The 18,122-nt window shown below is 45.1% G+C and overlaps 1 protein-coding gene across 1 annotated transcript in view; it reads right to left on the bottom strand.

The window, feature by feature from the left end:
- Positions 1-4,792: 4,792 nt before the first annotated feature.
- LOC131286950 (cadherin-87A) overlaps positions 4,793-18,122 on the bottom strand; it is a 63,603-nt gene continuing 50,273 nt past the window's right edge. The window contains exons 11-20 of the mRNA XM_058315960.1: positions 13,440-13,608; positions 10,167-10,711; positions 9,254-9,392; positions 8,779-8,933; positions 7,054-7,143; positions 5,804-6,964; positions 5,576-5,736; positions 5,399-5,500; positions 4,954-5,332; positions 4,793-4,879 (exon numbers count right to left, since the gene is read on the bottom strand). Of these exons, the coding sequence (XP_058171943.1) occupies positions 4,793-4,879; positions 4,954-5,332; positions 5,399-5,500; positions 5,576-5,736; positions 5,804-6,964; positions 7,054-7,143; positions 8,779-8,933; positions 9,254-9,392; positions 10,167-10,711; positions 13,440-13,608 (2,988 nt within the window). The remainder of the gene's footprint in view (positions 4,880-4,953; positions 5,333-5,398; positions 5,501-5,575; positions 5,737-5,803; positions 6,965-7,053; positions 7,144-8,778; positions 8,934-9,253; positions 9,393-10,166; positions 10,712-13,439; positions 13,609-18,122) is intronic.

The following is an 18,122-nucleotide window of genomic DNA, read 5'->3' as shown; positions in this document are numbered from 1 at the left end:
TCACACGAATTTACCGTAAACCTTCTGTACTCCTCGGTGATACATTTTCAATGTGCGTGTTTGTGTAGATTTGCTGTTTCGGTTAGCTCTTGGTTTGTTTTAAAAAAAAACTCTTCGTTTGCCTTTCGTTTCGCACGAATCCTTTCGAAATTGAAAACCTTCGCGCGACATCTGGAATTGGCGTGCTTTGCGTTTCTCTTCCTTTTTTTCTGTTTGATCGGTTGTAGCTGCTTATCGGAATTCCGGGTGCATGCTTCAGCATGGGGTCATTAACTTTTCCTTTCCGTTTGGGTACGTTATTTACGAGTTCGTTCAGGAAGTATTCGTTTTGGAATTATTCTCGGAGCTGATTTCCTTCGGTATTTTAATTTTAATTCCATTATGCATGGCAGCAAATGCGTTATTATAACAGTAGACTTGCTGGATTCAAATTAAGAGTTTATTAGAAAAATTAAGTTATTTTTCCATATTATAAAATGGGATTTAAACTTAAAAATAAGAAATCGCACTTACAAAAGTGTTTTATTTAATGTTTTTATCTTAACTATTTATCTTAATTATATATCTTAATTTGTTTATCTTATTTAAAATTTTAATGATCTATTTATCACCAAAACTTAATTGAATTAAACCAAAACGCAAAATTAGGATATGCATGTAGAAAATTATGCAAGCATAATGAAAGCAGCATAACCATTGGGAAGTACAAAATAAAATATCCAAATGTTCAATGGATGTGATGCCGGCGGTCACAGCAGCAGCCTGGTAGAGGGGTCTCGGTGCATAAACATATTTGCTCTTTATTTTTACATACAACCTTCCCATGACCCGCTCCGCAGCAGTTCACCCTGCACTTTTCCACTCGCCTTCATCCTGCCGATTCATTGAAAAGGGCAAGTTCGGCAGGAATTTCCTCCAGGAGTTTATTTTGCCAAAGCGATTCGGTCTACCTTAGGTCGATATTTTCCTTTTTACCTTTTGCTGGAACAATCCCGGTTTGTTGAAAGACGAAAGATAGCAATGCGACAGGGAGAAAAAGAAGAAGTAGCCAAGAGCACCCAAGCGTCCCGGTTTCCATATGATAAGATTTATTTACTTTGGTTTTTGTTTGGAAGAAAATTTATTTTTAAACATTTGTCCCCCGTCTTGCGAAGGCTTGTCATTGGAAAAGAAATCGAACCGATTGAATTCAAACGAATAACCAATGAAATAACACGCTACCGTTACCTCAACCGTCGTTAGGAGAAAAGAGAAAAGCAACGCTCACCACAACGCCGAGAAAGGGTTCAAGCAGTGCGCGAATTCGCGTGGTAAATCTCGTGGCTGGCGCAGATCGAACAGAACGATCTCCCGATCGTCCCTTTGCAACCGCGACCGATTATCGGGCAGGCTGGAAGGTTGGGCCGGACGACGGTTCAGTTGACAGGCAAAATATCATCGGCGATTGAATGAACGCTGAATACCGTTCCAATTGTCACAGTATCGATCTTGGCGCTGAGTTTCGTTTGTTCGTTTACGTTTCTTTGCTGTTTTCCATTGGAAGGCCTCTATGGCCAACCTCCCGATGTTGGCATTCTTTGATCGCGTCTTCTCCGCCGCGCACACCCGGTTCGGCTTTCGGACTCGGATTGAAAAGCTAAATTATGTTACAACCGATGACATTCGGGTATAAATTCAAACAGTTTGCGGTTTAACCTGCTTGAAAGTGAAAACTGGCAGCAGTGGGGTTAAAAAAGGCAGAAAGGGCCCGCGAGAAGATAGGGTGGAATGAGGTAAGCGTACCTTTATCTATTCTCTTCCTCCAATCTTCTCAAAATATGTTGCTTCTCGTGTTTGGCCCAGTAATTTTCATGTGAATTTTTCACACTTCCGTTTATTTTCGGATCGCATCCGAAGGCGACCACAATGAGAATTTTGATATGATTAATAAAATTAGTAAAAGTATAACAAAACCATCTAATCGTTTTAGATAAGTTAGCGAAGAATATAACAAATATGCAAAAATATATGAGGTATGAATGTTACAATTTTTGTTACAAACTAAAATTCACTTCAATTTGACAAAAAGAGTTAACAAATATGATTCGTGAAATACGTAAATGTAGTTTAATTTGGGTTTGATATCGTCGCATTGCAAATAGAGTACAATTCGCTCAACAGCCTTTAGTTCTTACCATTTATTTTCTCGACTCTCGTTGTTCTCGTTTCAATGTATATCTGTAAAGAAGTTAAAGCTTAAGAAAATGAAGGTAGCATAAATGGTAAGTACAATCTAATTTTTACTTAAAATTCCAAACAAATCATACATTCGAATTAGCCACTGATAAAAACATTTTGTGATATTAACTCGGAATAACGCATTAAACGAATCCCATTCTGTAAAACAATGGACCACAATTTGTGTAAAAACTTGTATTTTCCCTAAATGTTTTGTTACCATTTTTACTCTGGTGTACGTGTGTGCGTGCTATTTTTCGTCGTTTTTGATATACTGATGACAGTTTCTTACAACAAATTTGTTATTCGATACTTTAGCACAGATTTTTGTTTTTTTTTTCCCTCGCCACACAACATACTTCGTGTCCTGTACAGAAACCATGGTTCACGGTTCTTTATCATTAAGAATGCACAGAGAAGAATACTTCTGTTCTAATAACTATTTTTCTATTAGAATAAAAGAAAATGTAACGAAAATAACCGACCTCAAGGGAACAGTTTCGATAACCCCGCACTTAGTTGAAAAGAGGAGATAACGCACAACACAACCTACTCGTTAGTTGTGTCGATTAACGTAACACTGATTTCACTTTTCTCGCTCGAATGCAACGTAGAGTACAACTTTTACATAACGAAACAAGTTTCTCTAGCTTGAGTGCTGTTATTATAATTTCTGTGTCCTTGCTACTTTGTACATTGTTCTCAACATGCAATTCAATTTTGATGTCCAATACCGTTGTAAGCCGTTGTTTACGGTCGTTCAACACTGAAAATCATAAATTCCATTCCTGGCGATAATTTATTCTTCACTTGCTTCTCGCTGTGCTGTTTGACTTTCGTACGCCGTTCGTTTCCATTTTTCCGCGCTTCCCTACAGGCTTGATTCGGTCCTCAACAAGATTGCGACCACTGGACCGTGTAATTGATTTAAAATCATTTTTAAACATTTTCAATCATTAATGTAATTATATACAATCTGCTTGCCATGCACCGATTGCCATTCGCTTACCCGGTACCGTGTCCCCTAGTGCTGAGCATAAAATTGTCGGTGAGTTTGAGATGCATTATTATATAGCACGCAGAGAGGGTGTATCAAATGCATTCGTAATTTGACAGTATCTTTTCACTGGGGAAAGAACATTTGCCAATTTTATCACTCCATTGGGATGTAATTTTACCGAAAAAAAAACCGCAGATGTGTATTTATCAACATCGTACAACACAATATAAAAGTTGGTACATCAACATTAAACCGTTCATCAATCCCAATCGAAAGGCCACGAATGATGAATGAACTGTCCGACTCTGGTGAACTGCAGAGATGAGAAGTCCGCATACAATTACGAGGCTATACGTTTTTTTTCATTGTGTTTTCCTCTCTCCCAACGTTTGTTCAATTGAATACATAAAATGCGATGTTTCAATTAAAAACTGCGGCGAAAATAATAATAATGAATGAAAATGAGGTTAAAGTTAACGCGGCTTAAATTGCGTCCTTCCCTGCAAGGGGCGGACCGGTGGGATCGGAAATGATTAACCGGGTAGGATCGGAAACCAAACGCCAAAATGGAGCTTCCCGTTCCCTGAGGTTTTGAGCCCGAGCGCGATAAGTCCCGGGGATGAAAAAATACACCAAAGAGAATAATGAGCGTGAAGCATAAAATTGCGGGCGACTAATGAATTGACCACCAATCGAGCGGCTAAAGGTTGACGTGTTGCACTGTCCGATGTGTGGATGCGTGTATGTGACCGGGGAGTGTTGTTTTTTCATCATGTATAACAATAATGTTGCATAATGTTGGATTAAAACAGGCCCTCGACGTTGGACGAGGGAAAAAGAGGACAGCTTTGGGGCGCGCAAATGATTGAGAATAAATTAATTGGTGAACGTATCGTTTTCACCGTTAGTCGCAAACGTGTTAAAGTAAAGGTGCACGCCAAGGGCATGGGGTCAAGCGAATGGCAAACCGTTGTATGGTGCAGCGAAAACGTTCCAGTTTGTGTCCCCTAGGTGACACTGATACTGCTCGGGTACATCACATCGAGTGCGGTGCTGTGAGTATGCGATGATTTTTTTCAGTAAAACCTATTTATTGTCTCTATCATGTAATCTCATAACTACGGCCCGTCTGCTGAGCCGTCCTCACATACCGTCCGGGGGTTCCGCCACTCTGCTGAAAATTGCTTCGCCCTCCCTTCAAAGTCTTGTGTTTTCATAGTTGCAATCTGTTTGCCAGATCTCGGGAAGCAGCATTTGAGCAGCCGTTCCCAATTCCGATCGATTTCCGTATTTGCTAGAATAAAAGTACAAATAAAACTCTACATCTACCGAACGCGCTAACCCGTCCAGCGTGTGTTTCAATCCCGTCGCTCCTTGAGTAATGTGTCCGTCGAGCAGCCGACGACGACTTGCCGGAATGTGAAAGTTTGTCAAATGTTCTCGCTTAAAAATAACCCCTACATAGACTTGAAAAAACCCCGATCCTAGCTTATCCTAGCTTAACTAATCACTACGTATTACTTCCATGCTGGTTGGTGGATGTCGTCGCTGCCGGGTGCGGTGACATGGTTCGTCCTACATGAGCTCCGTGACGTAGTCTGGCTGTTCACCTCCACCGGGCTGCTGCACCTGGAACGTGGAGCCCCGGAACTCGAACAGTTGCTAGAGGAAGTAGCAAGACGAGGAAAACAATCGTTAGGAGGAGCTCTAGTTTCATAACCTTAGATTCCGCTTACCGATGGCGCTCGGTTGTTGCGTAACGTGGCGTAGTCCGCGACTTCGCTCGAGCTGGTCGCACTCGTGCCGGTCACCCCGGCCGGTGTCGGTGTTAGGCCACTGCCCAGCACCGTACTGAGATTGCTGGGACCGTAGTTTCGCGGCTGTATGGTGGCGTACGTGTTGTCACCGGCCTGTGACATGTCGTACGAGTCCCTCCGGTGGCCGAGCGGAACCGACGCCGGATGGTGCAGCTGATGCTCGAGCCCAAGCGTGAGCGAAAGCTGCGAGGATGGGTCCTGCGAGCTGTTGGAGTTGTTCATCGACTGCTGCTGGGACATTTCCGGCTCGGAAAACACCTGCATCGTCAGCTCCTGCTCTTCGTACAGCTTAAGCTTCCTGGGATAAAAGGGTGACAGCATTCCATTATTCATTCTGGTCACGGAGCACCGATATTGTACTTACTGCTCGATCCAAAGAGGATTTTCCGTTGTGTTTAAGTCCTCTATGATCTGCTTCTTGATCAGTGCATCTTTACGCCGTGTTTCGCTCGGTATCGTAATAGTCCTGGAAGTAAGAACATCGGAAATTCATGTAAACAAAATGGTTGTTGAAAGCCCACGTCACCGACAGGAGGCTTACCAATGCTTTAGGCAACAGCAGAGAACGATAAAGCTAACCGCTCCAACGAAGAGTACGATAAGCAGGGCGATCAGTGCGGCCAGCGCTAGGTCGAAGTTGTCCTGCGCCGTAGTGGCGTACGCCGGGACAACATTCATGATGGAGAATCCCGCATTGTAGTCCTAAAAGATAAGCAGTTCAAGTCGATAAGAAACCACTTTCGAGGAGAGTCCATAAACGGAGACATACCTGAAGGAAGTCATACTTGGCATCGATCTCCCGGAGGATCTCCTCCACCGGGACAATCATCTGCGTCGTCGTGTCGACCGCGTGGAAGTACATATCGCACCAATCCATCCGTATGCGCCCGAGGCTGTCCACGTGGTAGCGTATCTCGTCCACGATGATCAGCCGCTGCGTCGCGTTTCCCAGCTCGGACACAATCTCCTCCCGGTCCTGGTGGACCTCGGCCGGCGGTCGCGAAAGAATCATGCGCACCAGCTGCTCCGGATTGAACACCCACACGTGGACGCGGGCGGTCGCCTCCCGTTCGGGCGATTCCACCTCCTTCGCCACGATCTCCAGCACGAACCGATCCTGGTTGTACTCGGCCATATAGTTCGCCGTCACCACGCGCCCATCCTTCGAGATGGCGAACGGGCTCGGCACGATGCTGCCGGTGGTTTTGCTCGCACCGTCCTTGTACAGGAAGGTGCCGCGGATAAAGAGGTCCAGCGTCGCGTTCACCCCCAGGTCCCGGTCGGTGGCGTTCACGATCGCCACCAGCTCGTTGATGGAGGCCTTCGCGCTGATACCGGCCCGGTAGAGGTCGCGCCCGAAGACGGGCGCATTGTCGTTCACGTCCAGCACGTGCACCCACACTTTGGCCACGGTCGCGTTCCGCTCCAGCTGCTCCGTCGCGAGCAGGACACGCTCGTGCTCGCTCACGTACAGATCCGGTTGCTTGCTGGCCAGAATGTACAGCATGTACTCGTCGTGCTCCTCGCGGTCAACCGAGCGGTTCGTGTACAGGTCGCCGCTCGTTTTGTCCACGTAGAACGCACCGTCCTCGTTGCCGAGCAGCATGTAGTAGAAGATGGGTGGGCTCGGCCCATCCAGGAAGGCCTGTATCTTACCGATGCGTATGTCGCGCGCACTGTTCTCTGTGATGAAGAACTTGTACGGGTTCGAGGCGTCCGGAAACTCCGGATAGTTCTCGTTCACGTCCACCAGCAGCACCGTGAGGAAGCGCAACGTCTCGAACCAGGCCGGCGTCCCCTGGTCCCGGGCGACCAGTATCAGCTCGTAGCGCGACTGGCGCTTCCGCTCGAGCTGCCGGCGAATACGCAGCTCGCCGGACATCTCGTTCACGCTGAACTCTTCCGTTTCCTGCACGTTCTGGTTGTTCACCTGGGCGAAATGGGATGAGAGGCAAAGAGAGGCGAAGCTCAGTTATGAACGTTCGGGCCGCAACCGCATTGCAGATTCGACCGACATACCTGTAGATAGTACAGCACCTTGCCGTTGGCGCCGGAATCGTTATCGGTTGCCTTGACGGTCATTACGAGATAGTCGGTGGTGGCCAGGTTCTAGGTGGGTGGGAAATAAAGTCGAGGTAATGAGTGGCTTTTATCCCGTGAGGAAGTGTCATTGAATATTGCCCGATGGCTTGCAGTTTAATTTGGTACGATACGTTTATACAGTTGGTTGCCAGCTATACCCTTATTTGACGAGGACTTTTACTGCCATTTTTGTTCAGAATTTCACAAAATAGGTTCTGGCAGGGCATTTGACATAAAAATTCTGCACGCTCGAGTAATAACCAAATTAAAACAAAGTTCTACCAAATTCATTTTGCAGTCATTTGAACATTTTTATGTTTGAATTTGGCGTATTGTTCAGCTTAGAGTAATGAACAAAGCATGTTGCAAGTAACATAGCAAAAAATAGGCAAAACGCCACTTTGACACAAAACTACCAGTCAAAAGCAAAACGGAGCATGCTCGGTTCCGATTTTGAAGAAAGAATGCTGTTGTCGAATGCGATTTGACAGTAAAATTGTGGTGAAAGGTGAAAGTTAAAGTCCTCGTCCAATATTATGTTAGGAGCATTCAAAACGACAATGTAACAATAATGAAAAGTAACAACCTATAGAATGGAAGTAAAAACAAACACAAGTTTTTTTTCGAAAAAGGCACCAAATAAACATTATTTACAATATTGCTTTTAAAGAAACGTGGTTGTAAATAAAATGAAAACAGTTAAAATTCATTATGAGACTTTACTGAAACAAATGTAATTTCGTTTATCAATTGAAATGCAATATCAAAGTACAAACAGTACACTGCTAATTTGTTATTCTTATAGAAAAAAAAACTGTAAAAATTGAACTGTTGTAATAAAATTAAAATGCTTTTAATTGCATCTCGGTTTCAAAACAGCACGCATCCCCAGGAGATTTATAATTCAATCGCATTCCTTCTCCCAACTGTGCCTAAGCTGGTTGGAATGCAACACCGCGAACATTACCCGTTGACAATGGTAATATTCTGCATGGAACTGTGTCACCCACTTTCGCGCAAAGCCTTCGGGGCTGCAAAAAAAGGCCCTCGGTCCGACCGCTAATACCGTCCGCGTTGGGATGTGGCATATCAAACATTCAAAGCGCCATGCCAATGCATCCGCGGGGTGGCCGCGAGTGGGAAAGGCTGTGCAATTCTACTGCAACGGTTCGGGACCGGGTGCAAAGGGTGACGGAGAAGATAAAACCCCACGTGAACGACAGAATCGGACGTTTTAATTTATACCACCCGATATCGACACCGACCGTTAGCTTCGCATCCGCTGGTGTGTGCGCGTGTGGCGCAACACGATACGATATTACCATTTTCGGGTTGGTCCTTCGCCCATTCCCCCGCCCGTTGCCTCGGATGTGGGTGATGGGGGCGGTGAGTTTGGGTACACGTGGAGGGTGACGGTTTCCAATAGAATTTTAATGAAAAACTCAATTAAACACGGAAGCCTAGGGTAAGCCGGTCCGGAGCACGCACCGTTTTCCGTGCCGGACAGAGAGCGTATCAAGCCAATGCTCGGCGCGAATTTCCCCACCTCCTTGCATTGATACATCCCCCTCCCCTCCCTCTTCCTCCCCACCCCTTCTCGTATGCATCGTTACCCCTTTCATAGGCTTTGGCTCTAACGGCGAGTTTGTTGGGTTTCGTTACCTCCGGTATCTCGACGGTGGCGTTGGAGAGCGCCGGCATGATGAACACGGGCCGATGCTGATTGATACTCTGGATTTCGATCATTATGGTGGCGGTGTCGCTGTGCGGTCCGGAACCGAGTCCATCTCGCGCCTCAATTTCGATGCGGTACTGACCTGCGGAAGGAGAAGAAGAAGAAGGACTCGTGTGCGGTTAGCGATGGGCGGGAGAGAGAGGGCGGAATCGCGCTCGCCGATGGCGCAGTGACATCCCGTTTCATCATAGGCTAATCAATTGATATAAACACGTCCATCGTCGCGCATCGCCGGTGTCATCGATCTTCGCAACACGTGACACATTTGCCGTGATGCGTCCCGTGCTGCTCTGTCACTTTGTTTTCCGATGTTTTAACGTTATTTTTTCCGTTTCCAACGGACTCTGCGGCCATTTTAGGCACGGCCGTTGTTTAACGAGCGCGAGCATTCCATTAACTTACCGCTTTTTCCAATTAAGCTGGCACCGGGATAGAGTATGCCCGAGTTTGCATCGAGCCGGAAGATGCCCCCGACGGTGTCGGATAGTATGGCGTACTTGACGTCTCCTGCGGCGCCCTCGTCCGGATCTGTCGCCGTGACCTATTGACGGGAGGGAATTGAATACAGATTCCATTAATGGAAAGTGTATGTTTTTTCGTAGATAATAACCAAACGATGTGGTTGAAATTGAATGATAAGCAGACAAGGAAACATTTAGTAACTATTCTATTATTGGCATATGATTATTCCTAGATATAGGAAAATAATAATTTGAACATGAGGATTCAATAAATTTACTCAAAACTATATTTTACAAATGGTGTAAATGTTAATTTTAAGTATCCGACGACTCAAGGTTCTCATTAGATTCTCCTGATGACTATCTTCTATAAGGGTATTGTTCAACTCATTGCGTTGCAAAAACACCTTGAATTTAGTAATACCAAATTGTGTGATATGTTTTCCCCATTTTTACTTAAATAGGGTAAGCACGAAAAAACATTGAAAACACTACCGTGGAACGGAAAAGTTTGAAGATGCAAAGAATTCTAGAGAATGTAGTAATGATACATTCGTAATTAAACAATTCATAACTAATTAAAAAAAAACAGGAATATTCAAAAAGCCTGAATACATTTTATGTGTAACATAAACATGGTAGTAATAATCTATGTCGACACAAAACTATTTAGTTTTGTGGCTTCCTACATGTTTTCTATTGAAATTCTATGATTTTCTGTTCTATAGTATTCTATTTCAATAAGTTGTTTTTCATTTGTTTGACGATACAATTTCCAACGAAAAAAGGACATGAAAAAACGTTGTACTAAAATGTTGGTATAATTTTATTCCATTTTAGGACGCAGCACTTACCTGCAAGATGGCCGCCGGCGGATGCAACGCTGCATTTTCCGCAACCGTCGCGTAATAGATCTGCTGGGAAAACGTTGGCTCGTTGTCGTTCTCGTCGAGGATCGCGATCTGCACAGGGACGGTGGTGGATCGTCTCGTCGCTTCCGGGGCTCGATCCGTCGCTATCGCCGTCAGGCTTGCCTCCTGTTCCACCTCCCGATCCAGCGCGGACGCATTGTGCACCGTGATGGCGCCAGTATCCGGATCGATCGCAAAGTTCCCGCTGTGGTCGCCCACGATCGCGTACGTCAGCTGGCCGTACTGACCGGCGTCGGCATCGTTCGCCCGCACCACCCCGACCAGCGTGCCGACGGGGCTGTTTTCACGCACCTGCATGGAGTACTCGGGCTGCTCGAACACCGGATCGTTATCGTTCGTGTTGACGACGTCCACCGTGATCTGGGCGGTGGAGGTGAGCTGCGGGACGCCCGTATCGACCACGGTCACGTTGAACTGCACCACTGGCACCGCCTCGTAGTCGATGCGCGTCCTCGTCTGGATGAGTCCTGTGAGCGACCGAACAATGAAACAATGAACGAGTGGAAACGGTGCGCCAAGCCGTGCGTTAATTTTTCACGCCACGTAATTAGAATGTCAAATTTGCCCGACCCCGCACACCTCTTTATGTTTCCTCACCCGGGAGCGATAAACGACAGGGCCACAATTTGTTCGCAGAAATGAGAAACGTCGAAACGATTTCGTCGATTATTAACGCCTGTTTGGATCCGGCTTGCATTGCCCAATAATAACCAGTGGTGCTTGGTAGGCAATGAAATATCATAAATTATCGGCTCCATTTATGTCTTGCTTTCAGTGAGCCTCCACAGACACTCCCCTGGTCCAACACCGTTGCTCTTTCAGAGGATTATTTTGAAACCATTGACACGAGCTAACCATGCCAGCAGAACACTCGACAGGGAGTCGCTCCCTGGTGACAGCTGGTATTTGCATTCAGAATGACTGGTGCAGCGTGAATTTGCCAATTGTTGGGCGCCTATGATAAGGTTAGAATGATTAAATAACAACCGTTTTGCTTCGTTCGAACCGAAGCTACATCGTAGCAACAATTGCGAGGTGTTGCATCGGACAGGCTCGGTGTTAATTCATCTATGGTGCATCTGATTAGGGGGTGTTCATTCGGATCTTTCGTAGAATCGGTTGCCTTGTCAAGGGAACGAAATGGGAAGTGGACCCACTGAACCTTCACATTCTGTAACATGTTTACTCCATCTACAAACTCCACAAAAACATGAAATAATGAGAAAAGGACAATGGTTTCAATAACATTTAGTAACCCTTAACTCATAAGTTTAGAAATAATACCGAGGCTGCAACTCATAGAAAGCCATGATTTACTTGTGAATTAATTAATGCGTAAATTCTGCTCTTGGTAAATTCTGACCAATTATGGTATTTCAACAACCAATTAAAATTCTTTCGGTGAAAATGAAGCTTTGTTGAATACTTCGAATAACTGGGCCGAATACATTTCCACTGATAGTTTCCCTGGTAAAACATCGATTATTTAATTAAACCTATATTATTTTTGGATAAATCAACTAGTGGGTAGACTAGTGAACACACTACATATTTAATAAACGATTAATTTTATAAAATTAAACTTTGTTTCATTGGTTCAAAAATTTCGGATAATGCTAATGCTACATATATGCAGAGGCGGATAATAAGATAAAAAAACTAAGTAGCTACTTGGGGCCCGAGTTATCGAGGGTTACCAAGTCCGCTTGCTCATTTGTTTTTAAATTTTAATGTTGCAATAATTTTATTATTTTTCAAAAAAGTTGCATGTCTTATCAAATGCGTGATAAATTTGCAAATTAATTGTGTTTGATTTGAAGGTCACCAAACGTCACATTTTTTTTGGTTTTTTGAAGTCAAAATATAAAATACTGATGCACTATCTTATATAAAAGCGATAAGTGTAAAGATTATTTAACAGAAGAGGAAAATTCTCAGAACAATTTGAGGATAATGGACATGGATTAGGAAAAGTAAATGCCCTGCACATTTCCAACAGTTTCAATGCTTTGCATTGTACTAACCTTTTCTTTTCGAATTTTCTCAAACACAAAACTCACTTGGTTTTTGTCAAGAGACTCAATAACTAATTAGAATTAGATTAGAAAAAATGAAATTACTCATCAAATAGGAAATTTTTTTCGTGAAAAATTATTCTCCTGGAAAGTTCGCAAAAATGATTTCGCATTTGTATGTAAGTATGGATTTGAAAATAAGGCTTTTGGCATTTAAAACATGGGATTATATTGAGGAAAATTTGAAAGTTGTAGTTGAAATTTTAAAAATTTTGGAATGTATGTTTTTGGGGCCTACTTGTAGCTGCTTGGGGCCTCTAGAACAATTAATCCGCCTCTACATATATGTACCAATAGATTTATATGAGTTTGGGCCATGTTTTTTGAGTCATAACTGTTTATCGAAATGCAAATTTCAGATAAGAACAGAAAAGTTAGAGATGAGTAAAAACATTACACTTTCCAAGATTTATGCAGATTACTTAAAGACATAGCGAAGATGAAATGAACATGAAAGATGATGTTTCCCCACAAAACTAGTTGTGTAGCATACATATCGCAACCTTAACTGCCCCTTCATATGCGTTGGGGTGTGGCTGGAAACGCTAGAAAGCCTAATCAGACCAAAGCCGTTCAGCTAACCGAGTTTGCGAGGTGACAAACAGCCGAATCGCGGGCGCTCTGCGAACCCGGACCGGAACTAATTATCGCGATTAACCGGGCTCGTACGTGCGACCGTATGGTTTTGGATTATGCCTAGCATGGCTAAAATATTGATCCATATTAGTGGAACTTCCAAATGCGCACCAAATACCACGACGCAAGAACAATGATGGATGCAAACGTTATGGCAGCGTCCCGTCATCCCCAGCCTACAGTTCGCCCATTTATGGACGACCCATAATGATGATAACGAGACCCGCACGCTGAACGGAATGAGCGATGGCTTGCCCATTCCGGGTCGGAATCTTGATAGCATTGAATAAATAATCGATAAATAGTTCGTCGGAAAGTAGCTATGGAGCACGTTTAAGTTCGCTTCCTCGTGCGGGAACTGTGTACGGTCGAGGTCGAGGACTTCCGCCGAGCCGACAGATGCCGAAGCTGCCAGTAATCAATAAAGTGCTGGTGCATCCGGGACGGTGCATCTGTTTGCACCATGCCGATGGAGAGAACCTACCTGTCGCGTTGTTGATCTCGAAAAAGCCGTTCTCTGTCATCCGGTACTCGGCAATCGTCGAGTCGGCATCTGTTGCTTGGATCGTCGTCAGGATCGTCCCGACCGGTTGTTCCTCAACCACCTGGAAGTGATAGGTGGGACTGTCCGGGGTCCATGGCGGAGCAAAGATCTGTACAGGGGCGGGAAAACCGAGAATATGAGAAGCGTGGCACGAGGATGTGTGGCGATAAAATGCACGAAGATGGATTGACAAATGGTTGAGGCGCTCGGTGTCACCTTTGAGTAATATTATAAATTTTGTGCCCAATTTATGCCCAGGCAGCTGAGAAGGACCACAACGCTGGAGGATGGAATTTGTAGAATCTGCTCAGCCTCACTCACATGGGCCAACGGTCCGGGCGCCCTTCGGGACGAACGTTGTCATCATTGTCCTCCTGCTGACAGCAATAAACTGTGAATAATGGCTCGGAAAAGCCATCAAGCAGTCTGCGGTAACCGGGTCACCGAGCAGCTAGAAACGGCGTCGGTGGTGGTGACTTGCAAGACGCCATTCGAGCCATAAGTTACGACGTGCCCCGGAAGGCACCGCAGCCTTGCGGTGAACAAGGAAACTTAACCAAAAAAAAAAAAAGAATGAGAATCTACCGAACCATCTCTCAGCCGGTTCGAGAATGCAGAGCATCGATGCGACCACCATGTTCGACACAAAATCACACACGCACCGCCCATGTAGCCACCCGAACTGGAGCCAGGCGCAAGGTAGCACAAATAAACGAGCACAACTGACAGCATAAATCAAGGAGCAGCACGGCCCAGTTGACTGGAATGCATTGTGAAACCTGCCTCAAGTGTAGCCCGGGGGTTGCCATTTTACATTCTACGGTGGCTTTTCAACCAAGACATTTCCTACAACCCGATCCCGTTCGTGGAATGTTAGGTGTCTGTGGCCTTTGACCACGAAACGAAATGCATCCCCGGAGGAGCTGTTGGCTTCTTTTAAGGCAGCTCAAGCGACCCCAAGATGCATTCTACTATCTCCGTTGCAGAATGGTTACGAAGATCGGGGTCTGATTGTTCTTCGGCTCGTTTGACGAAGGGCGCTCTACTGTGAACCGTTTAAATGTTTCATCAAATCCTTTCTAAACAAAGTGCAGCAAACATGTTATTGGTGACCCTCGAATGGATGCTTTTATCATAAGCCACTGTGACGCAAGAGGAGGAAAACGATGGCTGAGCGATTGTTTTCTAGATCAAAAGAATCCATGCTGCATCGCTTCCAGCGCACTTGAGACGGCGTCTCGATGAACTGACCTCTTTTTCGCTTTGGGCGTACTGGACTTGATTTGATTGAAGACATCGTTTCCGAACTCGCCAAAACCAGGCCACCCATAATGGAAAGAAGGAATGCTCATTGCCACCCTCGTCCAACCACTACCAGCCGGCCGGTTTCTCAAACAACACGTTTCCGGATCGCTCGCATTCCCTTGGCAAAAGGGAACGAGAAGAACTCTTTTTCACAATTCATCACCATCGTCATTGTCGTCGTCGTCACTGAACTACAATTCCAACCGAGTGCTGCTGCTCAGAGGAAATAGGTTGACACAAGCAAGTACAAGCGAAGGTCCAATCGAACGAGGGCGAGTGCTTGTCTTTCACTTTCGTCAAGCTTCCGAGCGGAGACGGCCGGTATGACGGCAAATATGCAAACATTTCCCGGGCGCCTTCCTTCCTTCGAGCGTGGGACTGGCATTGTACACAGTTTTCCAGGGGTAGAAAAAATAGACTAGAGTGTAAAACAACGAAGTGAGCATCTGAGACGGGAGCGCACAAATGGACGACGAGATATGGCCCTACATAGAGTGCGCCGGGTTTTCTATCAAACCTCCTTCCCCCCAACCATCTCTGATCGGGTTCTATGGCAGGAAACATGACTTGTAGGTAACGACAGCACATTTTGTTTTTCCTGGCCTGAATTGACAGAATTGTGATTTGCATTTGCAGCGGAAGTAAATCATCGGAGCGATTTGTCGGAATGGCGTTTGGACCGATTTTATGGACGAATTGGGTTTGTGTTTTGCGGAAATGTCGAATTTCGCCATCGACAGATGGTGCTAGAAAAGGGTATGAAGGGTATTTTGTGTGTGGTATTCAATAGAATTTTAGAGAACAACGTTTTTCACTTCGGCTGAATGACTTTTCCAGAACAGAAACAACTCGCATGAATCGCTTCTATTATTCGAAAATTGAGAAAAATATATTTTATTTTCCAAAAATCTCACGTGAAAAGTTAAATTCGACAAAATATGGCCAACAAGACTGTCAAATAAACGGAAAAGCAAGAAAAATACTTGATTGTGGGGTGAAACTATCTATTACATATATATTTGAGCTTTTTTATTTATGGAGTTTTGTGTACACTAAAAACTCGATCAATATTGAACCGTCGAAACTTTCCACACATTAAGCTCAAGCACTGCAGATGTTGTTGAAGATTTATTTGATCACGATGTTTTGATAAAACCAACTAAATTTTACCAATTGAAATCCAGTTTTACTAACGCAAACAAAACAAGCACATGTGTCAAGGTGTATCCATCCATCCAGGTGTATCCAAAGTTATACCACAGGGTTTATAGAACACGGTTAAATCGATGAATTGACAAACATTTTGAATTTACTGTTATTTTAACAATTAAATTAAAACCCAACCCTCATTTAAAGATTCAAAATAATAACTCTTTTCTCAATCTCTTCTTCTCCGAGCATCGCCGGGGCGTTCAACATATTGCAAAATAGTCTGGATTCAATGTGCTCAGAATTGATTTTCTAAAAGAGGACTAAATCCTTCCTTTTCTTTATTATTTTCCCTGAAAATTTTACCAAATTTGTTTATAAATCGTTGTGTTATGATGATGCCTGTTTGTGTTGGATGCCCTTTTGTGTTGGAATAAGAGAGCAATACTGTCCGAGTGAACGGTTCCTGTATGCACGCGATGGAGACGCCCGGTCTCTGACGATCAACCGAGCCACTCAGTGTTAGCTACTGTGCTGTTCCAGTCATAAAGTAGTCCTCTAATTAGCACATTGGCTCCCACCCTTTGGGAGCGACTGGCACGAGTGATGGGACCCAAATTGGCCCGCCGCTTATGATAGTTTAGTACCGATCGAACCACCGCTGGAAGCATCGAGCCGCACGCACCTTCACCCAAACACGTGTCCGTCTATTGTTCGCTCGAAAGTCACGCGGAGCGACCTGCCAGTTCCGAACCCGTCACTGTGGTCCCGCGGGAAGGAGAAGTCAGTTCGTGAGAGTTTGCTAGTCAGCGCTGTTAAACACTGATAATTGCCTTATCATTTATGCAAATGATACACGCGGCGCTGCAGGACGCGAACGTTCCGTGAAATATATTAACTCACTTATTGCTCAAAGTGAGCCGAACGTTTTTAGACTGTGCTTTTAGGTAGCATCGTGCTGCAGAACGGGCTCGGAAGAAGCGAGAAGCCTTGCGGCCGCACCGAACAGTCGCGTTTGAAAGCGTTTCTTTGTGGAGGATTTGTAGCAGGATTCAAACGGCTTTCTACCACTCGTGTCATTAACCCGTCGGTGTGCTGCGTCAGAATGAAACACACGGAAACCTGACGTCTCCACACACAGTTCACTGTTCACCGAGAGTTCATCAAATATTCCTGCCAACAAGCGAAGGGTTGTCCTCTCGGTCGATCCGCTGCCGCGGAGCACGCTCAAGACATTTACGTCAAAAACTCGAGCGTGTGCCTCCCACCTTCGCATTTGCTTGAGCGATTCTCTTCCCTCCGGAGGATGCCGTGCATATTTGCCTTTTATCGCTACTAATTCTAACTGGATTAGCTGCGAAAAGCGTCTCCCGGGAGATGATTTCATGATTATTAATGTGCTGCTTTAGCGGCTGCGTGTTTCACCGGTAGCACGTTTTCCGGATGGATGTATGCATGGCAATGGATGGGGGTGAAGGGTCGCAGATTAATATTTCACCCCCCGTGGCTCGTTCCAATGCACGTTGCTAAGGTAGGCAAATTAAAACCGGATTCCAAGCGATGAGATACGGCAAACAAACGGAAACGATATTTCGTGCATCGCCACACACCTAACCACTGTTCATTTTTCTTCCGGTGATGTGGGTGGAATCAGTTTCACCACCCAGCTCCTACGCTCGTGCCTTGCGACGTACGTGTATTGTTGTTTAAACCGATTGTGCGATGGTAACGAACCGACGGAATCCAATCCCCGAGCTCTCGTCCGAACCCTTCGGGTTGGATGCCGCAAGGATGTGAAGGAGAAAATTAATTATTCAACATACAGGCCCCACCCCAAATGGGCACATTTTCTCTTCCACCCTCCAGCGCACACCCGAACATGGCTCATATACACTCCAACTAGGGGAATTGTGTTTGGCTTTGGGAGATCGATTAAAATTTCCCAAAACAGTCGAGCTGCCGGCTGCAGAAGCCACTCCGTTTCCGTTGAAAGGTAACCCCGGAGAACGGGACGGATGGGCAAATGTTTTCCATGGCATGGAAAAACCCTCGGCCCAAATGGACGCAGGCAAATGGTAAAGCCCATAATCGTATTATAATTAAAATGCCCTCATCTTACAAGCTTTTGTGTTGGCGATCAACGGAGGCTTTTCAATCGCACTATCAGCC

The sequence above is a fragment of the Anopheles ziemanni genome, chromosome 3, assembly GCF_943734765.1.
Source record: "Anopheles ziemanni chromosome 3, idAnoZiCoDA_A2_x.2, whole genome shotgun sequence".
Lineage (NCBI taxonomy): Eukaryota > Metazoa > Arthropoda > Insecta > Diptera > Culicidae > Anopheles > Anopheles ziemanni.
The sequence above is the reverse complement of the archived record's forward strand: the minus strand, read 5'-3'. Positions and strand labels throughout refer to the sequence as shown.